Here is a 17297-nt window from a genome sequence, read left to right as displayed (position 1 = left end):
GCTAGGCGTCGTTGTTTGTGGAGTTGACTGTGACGTGAAAAATGTATTAAATACTGTATTCGCTTTCTGTCTTTAAAAAAAAAAGAAGAAGAAGCACGAGACCGAGCGCGAGGCTTCGCCCCGAGCCCACAGTGAGTCAGTGAGTGTGCCCACAGTGAGTGAGTGAGTGAGAGTGCCCACAGGGAATGAGTGTGCCCACAGTGAGTGTGCCCACAGTGAGTGTGCCCACAGTGAGTGAGTGTGTGTGCCCACGGGGAGTGAGTGTTCCCACAGTGAGTGAGTGAGTGAGTGTGCCCAGAGTGAGTGAGTGTGCCCACAGTGAATTAGTGTGCCCACAGTGAATGAGTGCCCACAGTGAGTGAATGAGTGTGCCCACAGTGAGTGAGTGAGTGTGCCCACAGTGAGTGAGTAAGTGTGCCCACAGTGAGTGAGTGTGCCCACAGTGAATGAGTGAGTGTGCCCACAGTGAGTGAGTGTGCCCACAGTGAGTGAGTGAGTGAGAGTGCCCACAGGGAATGAGTGTGCCCACAGTGAGTGTGCCCACAGTGAGTGTGCCCACAGTGAGTGAGTGTGTGTGCCCACGGGGAGTGAGTGTGCCCACAGTGAATGAGTGTGCCCACAGTGAGTGAATGAGTGTGCCCACAGTGAGTGAATGAGTGTGCCCACAGTGAGTGAGTGAGTGTGCCCACGGGGAGTGAGTGTTCCCACAGTGAGTGAGTGTGCCCAGAGTGAGTGAGTGTGCCCACAGTGAATGAGTGTGCCCACAGTGAGTGAATGAGTGTGCCCACAGTGAGTGTGCCCACAGTGAGTGAGTGAGTGTGCCCACAGTGAGTGAGTGTGCCCACAGTGAATGAGTGAGTGTGCCCACAGTGAGTGAGTGTGCCCACAGTGAGTGAGTGAGTGTGCCCACAGTGAGTGAGTAAGTGTGCCCACAGTGAGTGAGTGTGCCCACAGTGAATGAGTGTGCCCACAGTGAGTGAGTGTGCCCACAGTGAGTGAGTGAGTGTGCCCACAGTGAGTGAGTAAGTGTGCCCACAGTGAGTGAGTGTGCCCACAGTGAATGAGTGTGCCCACAGTGAGTGAGTGTGCCCACAGTGAGTGTGCCCACAGTGAGTGAGTGAGTGTGCCCACAGTGAGTGAGTGAGTGAGTGTGCCCACAGTGAGTGTACCCACAGTGAGTGAGTGAGTGTGCCCACAGTGAGTGAGTGAGTGTGCCCACAGTGAGTGAGTGAGTGAGTGTGCCCACAGTGAGTGTACCCACAGTGAGTGAGTGAGTGTGCCCACAGTGAGTGAGTGAGTGTGCCCACAGTGAGTGAGTGAGTGTGCCCACAGTGAGTGAGTGAGTGAGTGTGCCCACAGTGAGTGTACCCACAGTGAGTGAGTGTGCCCACATCTTTGGCGCACGCGACTCTCACCTCGGTCCTCTGGCGCGCAGACAGATGGGTGGAGCGCGCGCGCGCTCTCGTGCCGCCTGCGTTCTGAACAGATCCGTTAGGACCTCAGAGTTCACTGAGGGAAATTAGCTTAAAGCTAAAAAGTCGTTTTTACGGTTTTAAACGCGGAAATCGGAGAATAACAAAGCGGAGGAAAAGTTTGTTCTTCGTTCTGTTTCGAGAGGAAATTGTTTTTATGTTGATATGCAGTGAAGGAAAGAAAGTTGTTTCCTGTCAGGAGACTTCAGACCCTCAGAGGTAAGACTGAGAATATTCACTTTACTCAGTCTAATAACAGCTTTAACCTGTTAATAACACCTTAATCCTGTTAATAACGGCATTTAACCTGTTAATAACAGCTTTAACCTGTTAATAACACCTTAATCCTGTTAATAACGGCATTTAACCTGTTAATAACAGCTTTAACCTGTTAATAACACCTTAATCCTGTTAATAACGGCATTTAACCTGTTAATAACAGCTTTAACCTGTTAATAACACCTTAATCCTGTTAATAACGGCATTTAACCTGTTAATAACGGCATTTAACCTGTTAGTAAGGCTTTAACCTGTTAATAACGACTTTAACCTGTTATTAACACCTTTAACCTGTTAATTACATGTCTTTACATTCCATCTGATGTAACTTTAATAATAAAAATATGTTCTGATGAAATTAAGAGCACAATGACAGATTACTGAATGAATCCAATGCGTGTTGATGCAGCTCGACGTTTCAGACGTTTCAGACGTTTCAGATGTTTCTTATGTGTTCAAAATCCACATTTAAGTCTCCTTTAGTCACCGAAAACAGTAGAATTACCTGGAATTAATTGTAAAGAGGTTGAGGTAATAAACTGGTTAAATACCATCACCATCACCATGATCTGAAGTGTTACTGATTCATCATCACCGACATTAATAATCACTTTATTAAACAGAAGAATGCTCGATCCTGATTGGTTAGAAATCTTCACAGCTGAGAGCCGATTAAACAAACGAAGACACTTGTTTGTGTTCATGGTTGTAATTTAGGGTTAAATATTTTTATTTATAATTATTCAGTTAATTTAAATGTCATTTTTTGGGCCCATATTCTGTCTGTCTATCTATCTATCTATCTATCTATCTATCTATCTATCTATCTATCTTATCTATCTGTCTATCTGTCTGTCTATATATCTGTCTATCTATCTATCTATCTATCTATCTATCTATCTATCTATCTATCTATCTATCTATCTACTGTATCTATCTACCTATCTGTCTATCTGTCTGTCTATCTATCTGTCTGTCTGTCTATCTATCTATCTATCTATCTATCTATCTATCTATCTATCTATCTATCTATCTATCTATCTGTCTGTCTGTCTATCTATCTATCTATCTATCTATCTATCTATCTATCTATCTATCTATCTATCTATCTATCTATCTATCTACCGATCTGTCTATCTATCTATCTGTCTGTCTGTCTGTCTGTCTGTCTATCTATCTATCTATCTATCTATCTATCTATCTATCTATCTGTCTGTCTGTCTATCTATGTATCATATGTATCTATGTATCTTTAATATGTTGGAGTATTTTCCTAGTAATGTTATGATGTAAAGTTCAGCTCTACTGTTCATGTCTTTGCACACGTTACAGAACATTTAGATTTAATACATGAACGCATTGAAAGCACACGTTACAGAAAGTGAAATTTGAACGTACTCTAGAGGAATTTAAGAGCTCTATAAATACAGTGGAAAAGCAAACTGTTCCTTTCCCCTTATCAGGGAGTGTGTAAGCCGCCTGTCAGTCAGTGCCGGCCTGCGCTTTAACGCGGCACCGAACCCCACCGAGCCTGCAGAGAATAAAACAGGCACACATTAACAGGATTCGAGTGGGGTTATTATTTATTTAAGTTACTATTTGCCCTGTGCAGTGGTTATACTATAAAGCTTATGAATCGTCCACTGCCTCTAGAGACCCAGTCGTCAGAGACTCAAAGCTGTTTATGTGCAATGTTTAACATCTTTGGACTGAAGAGGAACTGCGGAGTTCCTGAGTGGCCTGTGCTCGTGCTTTATAAGTTTTATAAGTATGTTCATGCAAATTAACACAATTACAACTTTCAGATCGATCGACCCCGAGCATAAACCTGGTCAAAAAGCATCACTAATACGTGAACTATAATAGTAACGCGTGAACGATACGGAATAGTGAATACGGGAGAGACGTGGATAGAGTTAAACCTGTATTCTTTTATTACTAGTCTTGGCTTATGAATTGTTTTGAGTTTGAGAAATCAGTTAAAATATTCTAACGTACATTCAGATAATTGTGTTCGTTTGTGTATTTAATACAGCGGTAAAAATTCCCCATCACGTCTTTAACCAGTCATTAGTTCACACATTACTTTAACGGATGAGAATTGCACGAGCATCAGGCCGTGCTCGTGTTTTCACGCAGAAAGCACGTAGCGTTAGTGACAGGAATGTAAAGTAGAGGGGCCACTGGTCACAACGCTATCACCTCTGTTAATGAGCGACAGCATACTTCTGTAGAAATGGCCACACAAAACTGCGTGTTTCTGTCCATTCCATAATAAAATCAGTTTGATTTCTCGTGACGTTGTTTAAATGCAAAGAAAACATTTCCGCTACTGTACCTACACGGTCTCTGCCCCGTCTTACTCACTCGTTTTCCTGCTGGTTTGTGCTCTCCTTGATGATCTTTGTGCATTTGTGATGAGTCATCTGTGTATACGAGTGTCAGAAGATCACAGATCCGATTCATCTCTTGTTTATAACTACAGATTATTTGATTACAATCATCCTAACAAAGTATAGATGTATGAAAAGATTGATGATGTAAGATGTAACCTTCTAAATCAGTGTATTTATTTATTTTAATTAGAGATCCCGTGCCGCTCGTCACAATGTCTCCGTTCAAAAGCTGGAGGTAACCGGAGGATATCTGCGTTCCCTCGTTCGACATGGTCCACTGGACCACTGTTCTGGTTCCATGTATCTGGATTCAGGCCCTTGTGACATGGGTGGCATCAGAAACCTGCCCCTCTGCGTCTCTCACTCCTGTCAGCTTCTCCGTGCCTTACCCCATGCCCACATTTCAAACCTCCAACCCCATCCAGAACATCGCTGTCAACACTTTTTACCACGAGGTCTACGTGGGTTCGCGGAACCTCATTGAAGCGGTGAACAGCACTCTGGGTAAGCTCTGGGAGCTGCGCACCGGCCCTGTGAGCAGCAAGGAGTGCCGACTGTGTCGACTGTGTGACATCGAGAGCGATCCGTTTGAGGAGGATACGGACAGCGAGGTGCTGCTGCTCGACACCTACCTTATGTACCTGTACACGTGCGGCAGCTCTCAGTATGGAGTGTGTTACTTCCACCAGCTCAATGAAAACGGACGGGTGCCAGCGCCCTCTAAGTGCCTTTTTCGCAAAGAAGCCAATTCTGCCGCTTTCTGCCCGGACTGCATCGCCAGCCCATTGGGCACCAAGGTCAGCATGGTGGAAGAAGGTCAGACAGTGTATTTTTATGTGGCTGCAACGGTCAATGACAGCGTGACACAGCGGTACGGAAGGAAGTCCATCTCTGTGCGCCGTCCTTTAGCCACAGAAAACGGCTTCCACAATGACGTGCAGGGCCTAACGGTCCTGCCCGAGCTGAGGCGGGTGTACCCCATTGAATACATTTACAGCTTCTACACTAATGACTTTGTCTACTTCCTGTCGGTGCAGAGGGAGAAGGCGGAGCCGCAGGGCACGTCCCGTTTTCAGACACGACTCGGACGTCTACCGCGCAACGAATGGGAAATGCGCCGCTACCGAGAGGTTGTACTCGAGTGCCGCTTCGAACCCAAGCGCAGACGCAGGAACGCGCCCGCTGCCGCCTTCAAGGACATCGTGTACAACGTGGTGCAGGCGGCGCACTTTGGCAGGGCTGGACGAGAGCTAGCCGATGAACTCGGCGTGGAAGAAAATGACGACATCCTGTATGGAGTTTTTGCTGTGAAGGACGTCTCGGGCGTTACCGAGCACGACTCGGCTCTTTGCGTGTTCCCCATGGACTGGGTGAACAAGTTCATCAACGACGGAGTGGAGGATTGCTGCACGTTTGGACCTGAGCGGCTCTCCCGTGGTCTGTGCCACTTCCAGCCCTGCGAAAGCTGCCCACACGAGGTCAGTGCTACATACCCCACAATCTGGTTTAAACAGGTTCACAAGAAAATCTAAAGGGAATCATCACTAAATACTGTATGAATGAATCGGCAGTCTCTTTTTTCTTGTAAAGTTTACAACATGTTTGGATGTGAATGCGAATGTGAATATACTGAATGTAGCATCAATGTCACAGCTTTTCAAAGCACAAAAAGCATGTTTTCTTGTTTTGACACAGTTTATGATGAAGTCCATGAGAAGTCCATAATCGATCTTTTCTAAGCAAACTTTTTAAAAAAGGTTTTACTGACAAAAACAGACACGACCACTTCCCTGACATGTCGATGTTTATTTTACTGTGAGAACATAAATCATGGTCTAATGCGACTGCTACTGAGAACTGACACAGACAGCAGACAGACAAAACTCCTCCATTAATCAGTACATGTACGAGATCTGTTCTTGTACTAAGAAGGATAGTGCAAGTTTTCCAGAAATGATTCTTTCTATTCACTGCCATTGCAACATGTTCAAGAGATTTTACTACGGTGATGTTCAGGCAGATCTATTCCATCTGATTGGAGCTGGAAATCTGTGACCAAGCAGAGAGAAACGATGAAGAAAAAAAGTAAATTCCTTCTCTGGCGAGACATGACGTGTTTCCTGTGTGTGCTTAAAGCAAGACGCAGAGGACAGACAGGTTATTTGAAAGTGGCGCAAACTCAGCTGGAAATAGATCAAGATCTCAAGTGAAGAAGTTAGAGACGCCCCTAGACGAATCAGACTCTTATTTATTACTGTTCCTTCTGTATACTCTTCTGTATACTGACAGACGGTGTTAAACCTTTAATTACTGATTATTATTATTAATACTGACCGTGTTAAAAGGATGTTCAGAACGAGCAGATTGAGTGAATATTGAAGATATAGGACTATATTATTTTATTATTATATCCTGAATGCCAGCAGTAAGTCTCTGAAAATATCAGAATGGGACTTAACGTCGACTTGTCTCCAGCTGTCTGGAAGGCAAAACAAGAAAGAGAGAACTAGAAAAAGCAGTGTTGTGGTAGGTGGTGAAGACAAGCTAATAACAAAATAACTAACAACCGAAGGCTAAGACATAAAGTAGTTTAACATCATTTTGCCAAACGAGTAGGGTTAGGTTTAGGGTTAGGGTTAGGGGTTAAGGGTTAGGGTTAGGGGTTAGGGGGTAGGGGTTAGGGTTAGGGGTTAGGGGTTAGGGTTATGGTTAGCGCATGGAAGGTTAATTTATATAGCTAACTTCTTTCTTGGTATATTTTGTCATTCTGCTAAATTAGATGCAACGGCTTGCTGTTTTAATCTACTGTATATACATGGTGTAAACTCTAACACATGAAACAGGCTCTGTTGTGTCTGGTGTCTACGTTCACTGTGAGAACAGGACAGTCTTCATGTTTTATGCAGTCTTTAAGCAACAGCTTTAAACAATAACTGTTACAAACTGAAGCAAGACAGAGACTTGAGACCGAAACTGGATATAGTTATACCGCTCGAGTTATTTGCGAAATCACTCTCTCTGTCTCTTTTTCCAGCTGAAATACACTGCACGCCTACACCAGCTGGCCCACGTGCCGATTCGTTATGAGCTGTAATGCGGCGTCTCTGACTCCGGCCAGTTGTGTTTACACTCTATACAAACACTAGACGTTTGTTTTTTTTTACAGTATTATGGTGAGTGGATCACCAGTACGACAGAGGAACAGAATTCATAAACTATATGATTTGACTGATATTGATTTGATGCTGGGGGTCACGGTGGCTTAGTGGTTAGCACGTTCGCCTCACACCTCCAGGGTTGGGGGTTCGATTCCCGCCTCCGCCTTGTGTGTGTGGAGTTTGCATGTTCTCCCCGTGCCTCGGGGGTTTCCTCCGGGTACTCCGGTTTCCTCCCCCGGTCCAAAGACATGCATGGTAGGTTGATTGGCATCTCTGGAAAATTGTCCGTAGTGTGTGAGTGAATGAGAGTGTGTGTGTGCCATGCGATGGGTTGGCACTCCGTCCAGGGTGTATCCTGCCTCGATGCCCGATGAAGCCTGAGATAGGCACAGGCTCCCCGTGACCCGAGGTAGTTCGGATAAGCGGTAGAAAATGAGAGTGAGAGTGATTTGATGCTTATGCGCAGTGTATATTAGACGTGCGCTTTTTGTGCTCGAGCGAAACAAAAGGTGTGTTATTTAAATTTCGGAGCATATATTTTGAGCTCGGTGAAAAGTGTGAGAAATCTCTTTCCTCTGAAGTAACGGAGCAAACTTCAGACGGCTTTGAGTATAACAGCTCGGATTACTGTTCGCGATACGCTGCCGTCTCGAAAGGTTGTAAGTTTGTATAAAGATTCAAGAAGTCATAAACAATATGAGATATTAGAAAGGAGGTGATGTTCAATTGGAACAGAGTGCAACAGCACCGTGAACGTTTGGAAAGTTTGTATTGTCAGTGACCGCCGTGTCAGGCGAGTGACACAACATCGAGTTCTAATCTACATTTGGACTGATATTTACATTCTTATGTAACACGTCATCAGCAGTGATTAAGAATGTTCATGGGACGTCAGCATCATACGTATGTGTGTGTGTGTGTGTGTGTGTGTGTGTGTCACTTTGGAGGAGAAACTACAGTAGAACATCACATAGGCTAAATACACACTGTCTAAACAAAACACAAAAAAACACAACACTACACATAACAGAGCTTTTTTATTTGGTTTAAAGGAAGACTTGCAAACATTTCAGCTGTTTGCTATTTGGAGGCAAAATGGCATGAACCTGGTCAAGCATTAAGGACTTGAAACACTTAAAAAAAACATCTGTCTTTAAGTGTGTGTGTGTGTGTGTGTGTGTGTGAGTGAGACACTGAAAAGACCTTGTGATAGAGCACATTGTACAACATGACTAGTCGATAGTCATTAAATTTGAGCCTCTTGAGAAATGTCTCCGTCAGTCATCGTTGTCTGAGGTGAATGTGTCAGTAAATCAATAGTAACCATAGCGACAACAGTGTGGATTTTTTTATTGTACATTTTTTAAGCATTACCGCATTTCTTTCCTACTTCAGCACCGTTCCAGACGGCTGTGGGCAGCGAGAGCTTTCCTGGTCAGTTGTGAAGAGTTAAGACCTCTGATTTAGAGAAAATCTTCCATTGAGTCAAGGCTCAGAGATTCCATTCCTTTTTATTTCTCACGCTCTGCAGATGCTGAGACATGAGACAAAGATTATTTAAAACCTTACTGTAAAATGCTGCATGACATCGCAGACATTTTCCACAGATGTAACCTGTGCTGTGTAAACTTTTTTACCTCCTGTGTATGTGTGTGTTTAAAAACAGAGCATGGAGCATAATATGGGCTGCAGAGATCAGCCCACTCTGGTGTCTCAGCCATGTTACAGAGTGGACCTGTTCAACAGGCAGATGAGAGACACGTTGCTCACCTCTCTGCTCGTCACCACCATCGACAACGAAACCCTCGCTCACATCGGTACGGCCGACGGCAGGCTGCTGCAGGTACGAGAAGCGCAACACAACGACATGCTGTTCTAACAGAGATAGTGATAGTAAGTCTATTCTCCCTGTGTTGTAGTATGTCTTGCGGAGATCCAGTCCCATAATCTTCGCCAACTATTCCCTAGCACAGAACCAGAGGGTATCATCCACCGCTGCCGTGCTTCCTCCAGACCATCTCCTGTTTATAGTGGGGAATAAGGTATGAGCTTGGACACAGTGTGACATTAGTGTTATTACAGCTGTCATAACGCTTAAAGTAACAACCAAGAGGTCGGATATTAGTGTTGTCTTTACACCATAAGTACAGAGCCTTGGGCTTATAAACATTCCCAAAGGATGTCTTGTGCAGTAACTTCTCAGCATCTCCGTGAGTTTTCATCTACATGTACTGTATGAAATGCCTTTGTTTATGCTGACATGATGTTATTACAGGGCTGTCAAGTATCACGGATTGAGAGTGACAGTCAATCATTTGGGTCTTTAGTCACGTTCTCCTGCCACACATCGTATTTCTCACGCAGAAAAACATTTTGACTATTTATCATATATTTAATAACGTATCAGTCCGCACCGCTGTCTCTATGGAACCGGGCAGGAATCAAACGCGTCTCACCTGGAGCTCTTAGTCGAGTCTGACACTTATCAGCCAATCAAAAACAAGAGGCTACACAACAGCCAATCAGAAAATAGCGCTATTGTATCTGGGTAAGATTTAACGCAACAACCAATGAAAAAAACACACACTCATTAGTGAGGGTATGTTCGATGGTCGGTTTGAACAAAACCTCAACACGAAACAGCTCGTCTCTGGACGGGACATTGTCCTCAATCATGACACTAAAAATGTCTGGGCTTGTGCTGAACTGTTTTATATGGGAGCAACATTACACATGATAAAGGAGTCCAAAAAGACAACAAACACTTACAATAAACACCAGTCACTCTTGCTTGTCTTCAAAACTTGAGAGCCCTGTTATTATGATTGTGCAGTTTACCCTTTGCTTTATTCAGTGCTGGTAGTCTGGAAGAAACAAAACAATACCTGACTTAATATACAGCAAAGAGACAAATATGTAATAATTAGTTGTCTAGTTGGATTTGAAAGCTTCAATCATCAGAGGAAAAATGGTCTAAGCATGAAACCCCTGCCTCGGGTATAACTTTAACCTAACACTTGCATTGCTGTTTGAGAAAACCTTGACTTCAGTGACTGTTTATGAGATCGATGCAATTTAAGATAACTTAAAGATCAGATCCAGATCCAGATATTCAGACACTCCCTAGATACTGCGTTCACACCTAATCTGAGCCAAATCTGTGAGTTAGCGTAACGACGAGACGAACGCAACCTGATGTTCACCTTGTGTTTTTAAAAGATTTTTGTCTGTTGTTTCAGGAGCAAACATGTTCTAGTAAAGAAACATAAAATGCAGGCATTACCCATCCCACTGCATCCCACCCCATTTCATCCAACTTCACCCTTTAAATGAATTCTTTTCAGTCTGCATATAAATGAGCTAGGATATGTTCCTGTGCAGATGATCCAGGTGCCTCAGAGAGGTCCAGGGTGTCTCCACTTTCTCACCTGTGCTGCGTGTCTGACAGCTCCAAGGTTTATGGCATGTGGCTGGTGTTCAGGAAGCTGCACATGGCAGTCTGAGTGTTTGGGACACTGGGTCAAAGAGTCCTGCCCTCCTGTCATCACCGACGTGAGCTACAGAGCCTACACACACACACACGTACACATACGCACACACACACGGCTGGGTGTGACTGTTTACTTAAGATAACACGCCGGCACCTACAATACTATTGCAGAATGACTTTTCTTATCATCTTCCACCAGTGAGGGGAATAACAGCTCAGTTACGTTCCAGAAACTAATCAGACATAAATGATTAATGAGGTTACACAGGTTGAGTGTAGCACACTTTATCATCATCCGACTTTAAGATGTCTGTTTCCTGCACAGTTCTTCCCTAAGACGGCGCCACTCGATGGTCAGACGGAGTTATCGCTGTGCGGATTCGAGTTCCAGTCACCCCATAAACCTGACATTACCACCAGGACTCACGTGGTGAAGCTTGGAGAAACCAGCTGCTTAGTCCACCCTCAGAAAAGCAACAGCAAAATGTGAACACACACACACACACACACACACACACAGTTTAATCCTGCTCAGTACTGGAAACAGAAATATAGTGTTTAAATGGAATGTTTAATTTCGTTTTAAAAAGGTTTTGTTTAGATTTACAATTTTAATGTCAAAATTAAAGTAGAAATAGTTCCACTGTAGAAAATAAGTCATCTTTCTCCTGCGACTGTGCATTAACATTCTAGAATTCTGGAATTAATGTTAATTAAAATATATTCACTCTTGACACAAGACCACACGAATATTGCCGGCAGGATTTTTGTGCACCTTTAATCCAGTTCTGTCCTCTGTGTGTCTGTAGGCTGGTGTGTAAGATTCGTTCTGAGGTAACGGAGCCTCCATATAAGCCGATTAACGTCACAGTGAGCGTTCGCGAGGATCGCAAGGAAGACCCTTACTTCATCAAGGGAATCGATGAAATGCCTGGATTCACATTTGTGGTAATTTGATCACCACCACTGTCAGATTCGCTCTCGTAGATACACTAAAAATACAAAAGATATATTTGAATACAGAAGTTTCAATTATTTTTTTAATGATTTTGACAGCCTAGTATGTAACAGTGCTGTGTCTTGTGTGTGTGTGTGCGTGTGTGTTTGTGTGTGTGCGTGTGTGTGTGGCTCAGCGGCCTAACATCACAGATGTGCAGCCAGATTATGGTCCGATGAACGGAGGCACTTTGATCAACATCACCGGACCTTTCTTACACTCAGGGAGGACCAGGAAGGTCACGCTGGATGGTGAAATCTGTCCTATTAAAGGGTGTGTGTGCGTGTGTGTGTGCGTGTGTGTGTGTGCATGTGTGTGTGTGTGTGTGTGTGCGTTTGTGTGTGCGTGTGCATGAGTATCAGTGTGTGTGTGCATGTGTGTGCGAGAGTGTGTGTGCGTGAGTATGAGTGTGCGTGCGTGAGTGTGCGTGCGTGAGTGTGCGTGCGTGCGTGTGTGTGCGTGAGTGTGTGTGCGTGAGTATGAGTGTGTGTGCGTGTGTGTGTCTGTGCGTGAGTGTGAGTGAGTGTGTGCGTGTGTGTGTGAGTGTGCGTGTATGTGTGTGAGTGTGTGTGTGTGCGTGCGTGTGAGTGAGTGTGCGTGAGTGTGCATGTGTGTGTGCGTGAGTATGAGAGTGTGTGCGTGAGTATGAGTGTGAGTGTGTGTGTGTGCATGTGTGTGCGTGTGAGTGTGTGTGCGTGTGTGTGTGCGTGTGTGTGCGCTTGTACCGCTAATGCCGTGTTCTTTCCTGCAGTGTGTATATAGTCCAGAAGACCCTGTCCTCCATCGTGTGTCTTTCTCAGCGTGTCAGCGAGGTGAAGGATGTGGTGCTGCAGGTCTACATCGACAAATTTCGCATCGCCACTACCAGAGTGTTCCGCTACAAGGAGACCCCCAAGATCCTCTCCGTTCAGCCCGATTGCAGCTTCGACAAGTATTTAAGCCTTTCTTAAATACATGTTCAGAGTCCACATCATCACCACACGTCCCTTTTCGATTCCTGTGCCTCAACTGCACTTATTTTTATTTCTCCCTTTTTGATCTGTAGCGGCTCGTGGATCACAATCGAAGGGAAAAATCTGGACTCCGTTTACCGGACCATCATCCACTTCAAACCCAAAGAAAGCCACCTGAAGCCAGTTTCTACAGTAAGACCAGAACTTACAGTTAGAGCTTCTTAATTTTCTAGGGTTAGGATTTATGCACATAAATATAAATATATAATTGAAAACTGTATCTTGTGCCAAAATACTAGATGTGTTCAGGACCTAAGCTTTATCTCAGTGCCTTATGTTTTTTTCCCCAGGAGTGCCAGGGAAAAGCCAAGTCCACCCATATGGAGTGTGTGACCCCGGTCTTTCCCAGAGATGAGACAGAAGAAGGAGAGCTTTCCTTTGACATGGATGGAGCTGTGGGTTTGTGGAAGCAGGACTTCTCGTATCACCCGTACGGCAGACCCATTCCCTTTGAGACAGAGGGACACGTTCTCACACTCTATCCTGGCTTTGATGAAGTTTCCTTACATGTGAGTGTGGTAAAGGCTCTGTGTGTGTCTGTGTGTGTGTGTGTGTGTGTGTGTGTGTGTGTGTGTGTGTGAGAGTGTCTGTGTCTGTGTGTCTGTGTGTGTGTCTGTGTGTGTGAGTCTGTGTGTGTGTATGACTGTGTGTGTGTGTGAGTCTGTGTGTGTGCTGTGTGTGTGTATGTCTGTGTGTGTGAGTCTGTGTGTGTGTGTCTGTGTGTGTGTGTGTGTCTGTGTGTGTGTGAGTGTGTGTGTGTGAGAGAGAGAGAGAGTCTGTGTGTGTGTGTGTGTGTGTGTGTGTGTGTGTGTGTGTGTGTGAGTCTGAGTCTGTGTGTGTGTGTGTCTGTGTGTGTGTGTGTGTGTCTGTGTGTGTGTGTGTGAGAGAGAGAGAGAGAGAGAGAGTCTGTGTGTGTGTGTCTGTGTGTGTGAGTCTGTGTGTGTGTGTGTGTGTGAGTCTGAGTCTGTGTGTGTGTGTGTCTGTGTGTGTGTGTGTGTGTGTCTGTGTGTGTGTGTGTGTGAGAGAGAGAGAGAGAGAGAGAGAGTCTGTGTGTGTGTGTCTGTGTGTGTGAGTCTCTGTGTGTGTGTATGTGTGAGTCTGAGTCTGTGTGTGTGTGTGTGTGTGTGTGTGTGTGAGAGTGTCTGTGTCTGTGTGTCTGTGTGTGTGTCTGTGTGTGTGAGTCTGTGTGTGTGTATGACTGTGTGTGTGTGTGAGTCTGTGTGTGTGCTGTGTGTGTGTATGTCTGTGTGTGTGAGTCTGTGTGTGTGTGTCTGTGTGTGTGTGTGTGTCTGTGTGTGTGTGTGAGTGTGTGTGTGTGAGAGAGAGAGAGAGAGTCTGTGTGTGTGTGTCTGTGTGTGTGAGTCTGTGTGTGTGTGTGTGTGTGAGTCTGAGTCTGTGTGTGTGTGTGTCTGTGTGTGTGTGTGTGTGTCTGTGTGTGTGTGTGTGAGAGAGAGAGAGAGAGAGAGTCTGTGTGTGTGTGTCTGTGTGTGTGAGTCTGTGTGTGTGTGTGTGTGTGAGTCTGAGTCTGTGTGTGTGTGTGTCTGTGTGTGTGTGTGTGTGTCTGTGTGTGTGTGTGTGTGAGAGAGAGAGAGAGAGAGAGAGTCTGTGTGTGTGTGTCTGTGTGTGTGAGTCTCTGTGTGTGTGTATGTGTGAGTCTGAGTCTGTGTGTGTGTGAGAGTCTGTGTGTGTGTGTCTGTGTGTGTGTGTGTGTGTGTGTGTGTCTGTGTGTGTGTCTGTGTGTTTGTGTGTGAGTCTGTGTGTCTGTGTGTGTGTCTGCGCACCATCACAATTTAACCTCCCTTTGACCTTTGACTCACTGTGTGATCATGTGAGATAGTATCAGTGAGCACAAAACATCTAAACTGTTAATGTATGTGGAAAGCCTGGATATTTATAGTCTACCTTTCCAGTAATGGAAAAGATCTGGAATGTGGGAAGTGTAGACTGGGAAATGTCCAATAAATGTGTCCTGGAAAAGCGCAATATGTGTTAAACTATTTATATCACTTCACTGTGCAGAGCCAAGTTTAGGTCTTTATAAAGTCATCCATGTCAAATCTCCTTATATTTGCTCACTGACAAAGATTATTTGCTGCAGCCATTTTGTTTGTTTTCACTTAACTTGTAACTTGTTTAAAAAAAATATATATATGAATCTTTTTGGCTCTGTGAAAGCAGCCATGTTTGAAACAGCTCATGGGGATAAAAAAAAGTGTGTGTTTTTAACCAGCTGATATGTTTTGTTTGTGCTGCTGTACTCTGTGTATGGAACAGCACCAGAAGCTGAACCTGGTAAACTCTTGCATGAAGATCACCATGACGGTCGGAGGGGTTGACTGTGGAGCGAAGGTTTTGGATAACGAGATCACCTGCCGCATCCCCAAAAACCTCACCATCACTAACGAGGGCTTACCTGTGAAGGTGAGATCACCATCACAAACGTTTCTGACCGCTGACTTTGACGACTGAACGTACAGACTTTTTAACGTGGTTCTTCGTTTTAGTCTCTGCTCATGTTTGCTCATGTTTATTTTTCTTTGTTAAGATCACAGTCAACGGCCAGGTTCATGACGTGGGCACGGTCGTCCTGGTGAGCAACCACTATGTAGTGGGCATCGTGCTGGGCATTCTGGGAGCTCTGGTGGCTGGCGCAGTGCTGGCTTATGTTACTATGAAACACCTGAGAAACAAGAAGACAGGTGAGACAGAACTGTGACATTTTTTACATCATTGATTCACTCAACACGGGCGAATCTTTTGACTCGGTGCAAGGTTTAGCCAATTTCCCTGCCTGCTATTATTATATAAACACTTAAAGCCCCAGTACATGAAGTCATTGTGTCTGTCTTGCAGATTCCCTGGCTGAGAGTCGTCTGTCCCACTACTCCCGTAATCACAGTTTGTCAGGCAACGGGAGCGTCGAGCTCCTGCCTTTCGGAGACTACAGACGAGGTACGACCCGCGTTGACCTGTGATTTATTTACGTACACGACATCTGATTTAATGATTTTTTCACGTAAGGTGAAAATCGAACAAATATTTTTATACCTGATATACTGCACTTCAGGAGAACTTAACTTCAGTCCGACCCCCGCGTCCACTGTGCCTGTGGCGTTTCAAGGCCTGGCCTACGCCAACACGCTGGACCCCAGCCTCAACCCACTCTTGCCTTCTGAGAAAATCTCCATCTCCAGCTTCCATCCGGAGCTCCTGGAAGAGGTGAAGGACGTCCTCATCCCGGCGTCCATGCTTAATGTACAGTACCATCAGATCATCGGGAAAGGTATGAAAGGTCCTGAGCTGTAGCTGCACTTTGAACTGTATTTAAGAGCAAAATGTTATTCTAATACTCATCTGAAGTATCGTAATACCGCTGCAAAATCGTCTGTTTCTCTGATTTTACTATTTATAGATACGAGTTTGGGGAAAATAAACACTGACATTTCTCCCAAATTCCAAACGAACATATCGTTATTTGCAGAAAATGACAACCGGTCCAAATAACAGGCAGTTTTTACACCTCATTCATTCATTCATTCATCTTCTACCGCTTATCCGAACTACCTCGGGTCACGGGGAGCCTGTGCCTATCTCAGGCGTCATCGGGCATCAAGGCAGGATACACCCTGGACGGAGTGCCAACCCATCACAGGGCACACACACACACACACACTCTCATTCACTCACACAATCACACACTACAGACAATTTTCCAGAGATGCCAATCAACCTACCATGCATGTCTTTGGACCGGGGGAGGAAACCGGAGTACCCGGAGGAAACCCCCGAGGCACGGGGAGAACATGCAAACTCCACACACACAAGGTGGAGGCGGGAATCGAACCCCCAACCCTGGAGGTGTGAGGCGAACGTGCTAACCACTAAGCCACCGTGACCCCCTTTTTTACACCTCAAATAATGCAAATAAAAATAAGCTCGTATTCGTTATTAAACAAACCCGATACTAACGTTCCAATTTAGGAAAAGTTTAAAAATCAATATTCGGAGGAATGACCCTGATTTTCAATGACACTTTTCATGCTCTCCATCAATTCTCTCACAGTGCCGTCGGTTAACTTTATGCCGCTCGTGGCCTAAAAATTCAAGCAGCTCAGCTTTGTTTGATGCCGTGTGACTATCCGTCTTCATCTTAATCACATTTCAGAGGGGTTCAGGTCTGGAGATTGGACCGGCCATGACAGAGACTTGATGTGGTGGTGCACCATCCACACATTGATTGACCGGGATGTGTGGCATGGAGCATAGTGCTGCTGGAAAAAACAATCCTCAGAGTTGGGTCACACTGTCAGAGCAGAAAGACATAAGCTTTCTTTCAGGACAACCTTGTACGTGGTTTGACTCATGCGTTATTCTTAAAGACGAATGTGCATGATTCCAGGCTTGCTGAAGCTCCCCCAAGATCTTCACTGATCCTCCACCAAATTTCACAGTGGGTGCAAGACATTGTGGCTTTTAGGCCTTTTCAGGTCTT

At 44.9% G+C, this 17297-nt stretch overlaps 1 protein-coding gene across 1 annotated transcript in view; it reads left to right on the top strand.

Moving 5' to 3' along the window:
* Nucleotides 1-1432: 1432 nt before the first annotated feature.
* The window catches only part of mst1rb (macrophage stimulating 1 receptor b), a 24088-nt gene continuing 8223 nt past the window's right edge, over nucleotides 1433-17297 (top strand). Inside the window, exons 1-15 of the mRNA XM_060858230.1 lie at nucleotides 1433-1691; nucleotides 4338-5625; nucleotides 8972-9148; nucleotides 9225-9347; nucleotides 10687-10857; nucleotides 11121-11281; nucleotides 11605-11743; nucleotides 11929-12065; nucleotides 12544-12723; nucleotides 12838-12937; nucleotides 13096-13314; nucleotides 15080-15226; nucleotides 15351-15504; nucleotides 15659-15757; nucleotides 15873-16088. Coding sequence (XP_060714213.1) covers nucleotides 4417-5625; nucleotides 8972-9148; nucleotides 9225-9347; nucleotides 10687-10857; nucleotides 11121-11281; nucleotides 11605-11743; nucleotides 11929-12065; nucleotides 12544-12723; nucleotides 12838-12937; nucleotides 13096-13314; nucleotides 15080-15226; nucleotides 15351-15504; nucleotides 15659-15757; nucleotides 15873-16088 — 3232 coding nt within the window. The 5' untranslated portion in view covers nucleotides 1433-1691; nucleotides 4338-4416. The remainder of the gene's footprint in view (nucleotides 1692-4337; nucleotides 5626-8971; nucleotides 9149-9224; nucleotides 9348-10686; nucleotides 10858-11120; nucleotides 11282-11604; nucleotides 11744-11928; nucleotides 12066-12543; nucleotides 12724-12837; nucleotides 12938-13095; nucleotides 13315-15079; nucleotides 15227-15350; nucleotides 15505-15658; nucleotides 15758-15872; nucleotides 16089-17297) is intronic.

The sequence above is a fragment of the Tachysurus vachellii genome, chromosome 22 (genome assembly GCF_030014155.1).
Source record: "Tachysurus vachellii isolate PV-2020 chromosome 22, HZAU_Pvac_v1, whole genome shotgun sequence".
NCBI lineage: Eukaryota > Metazoa > Chordata > Actinopteri > Siluriformes > Bagridae > Tachysurus > Tachysurus vachellii.
This window is presented reverse-complemented; position numbering and strand designations above follow the sequence as displayed.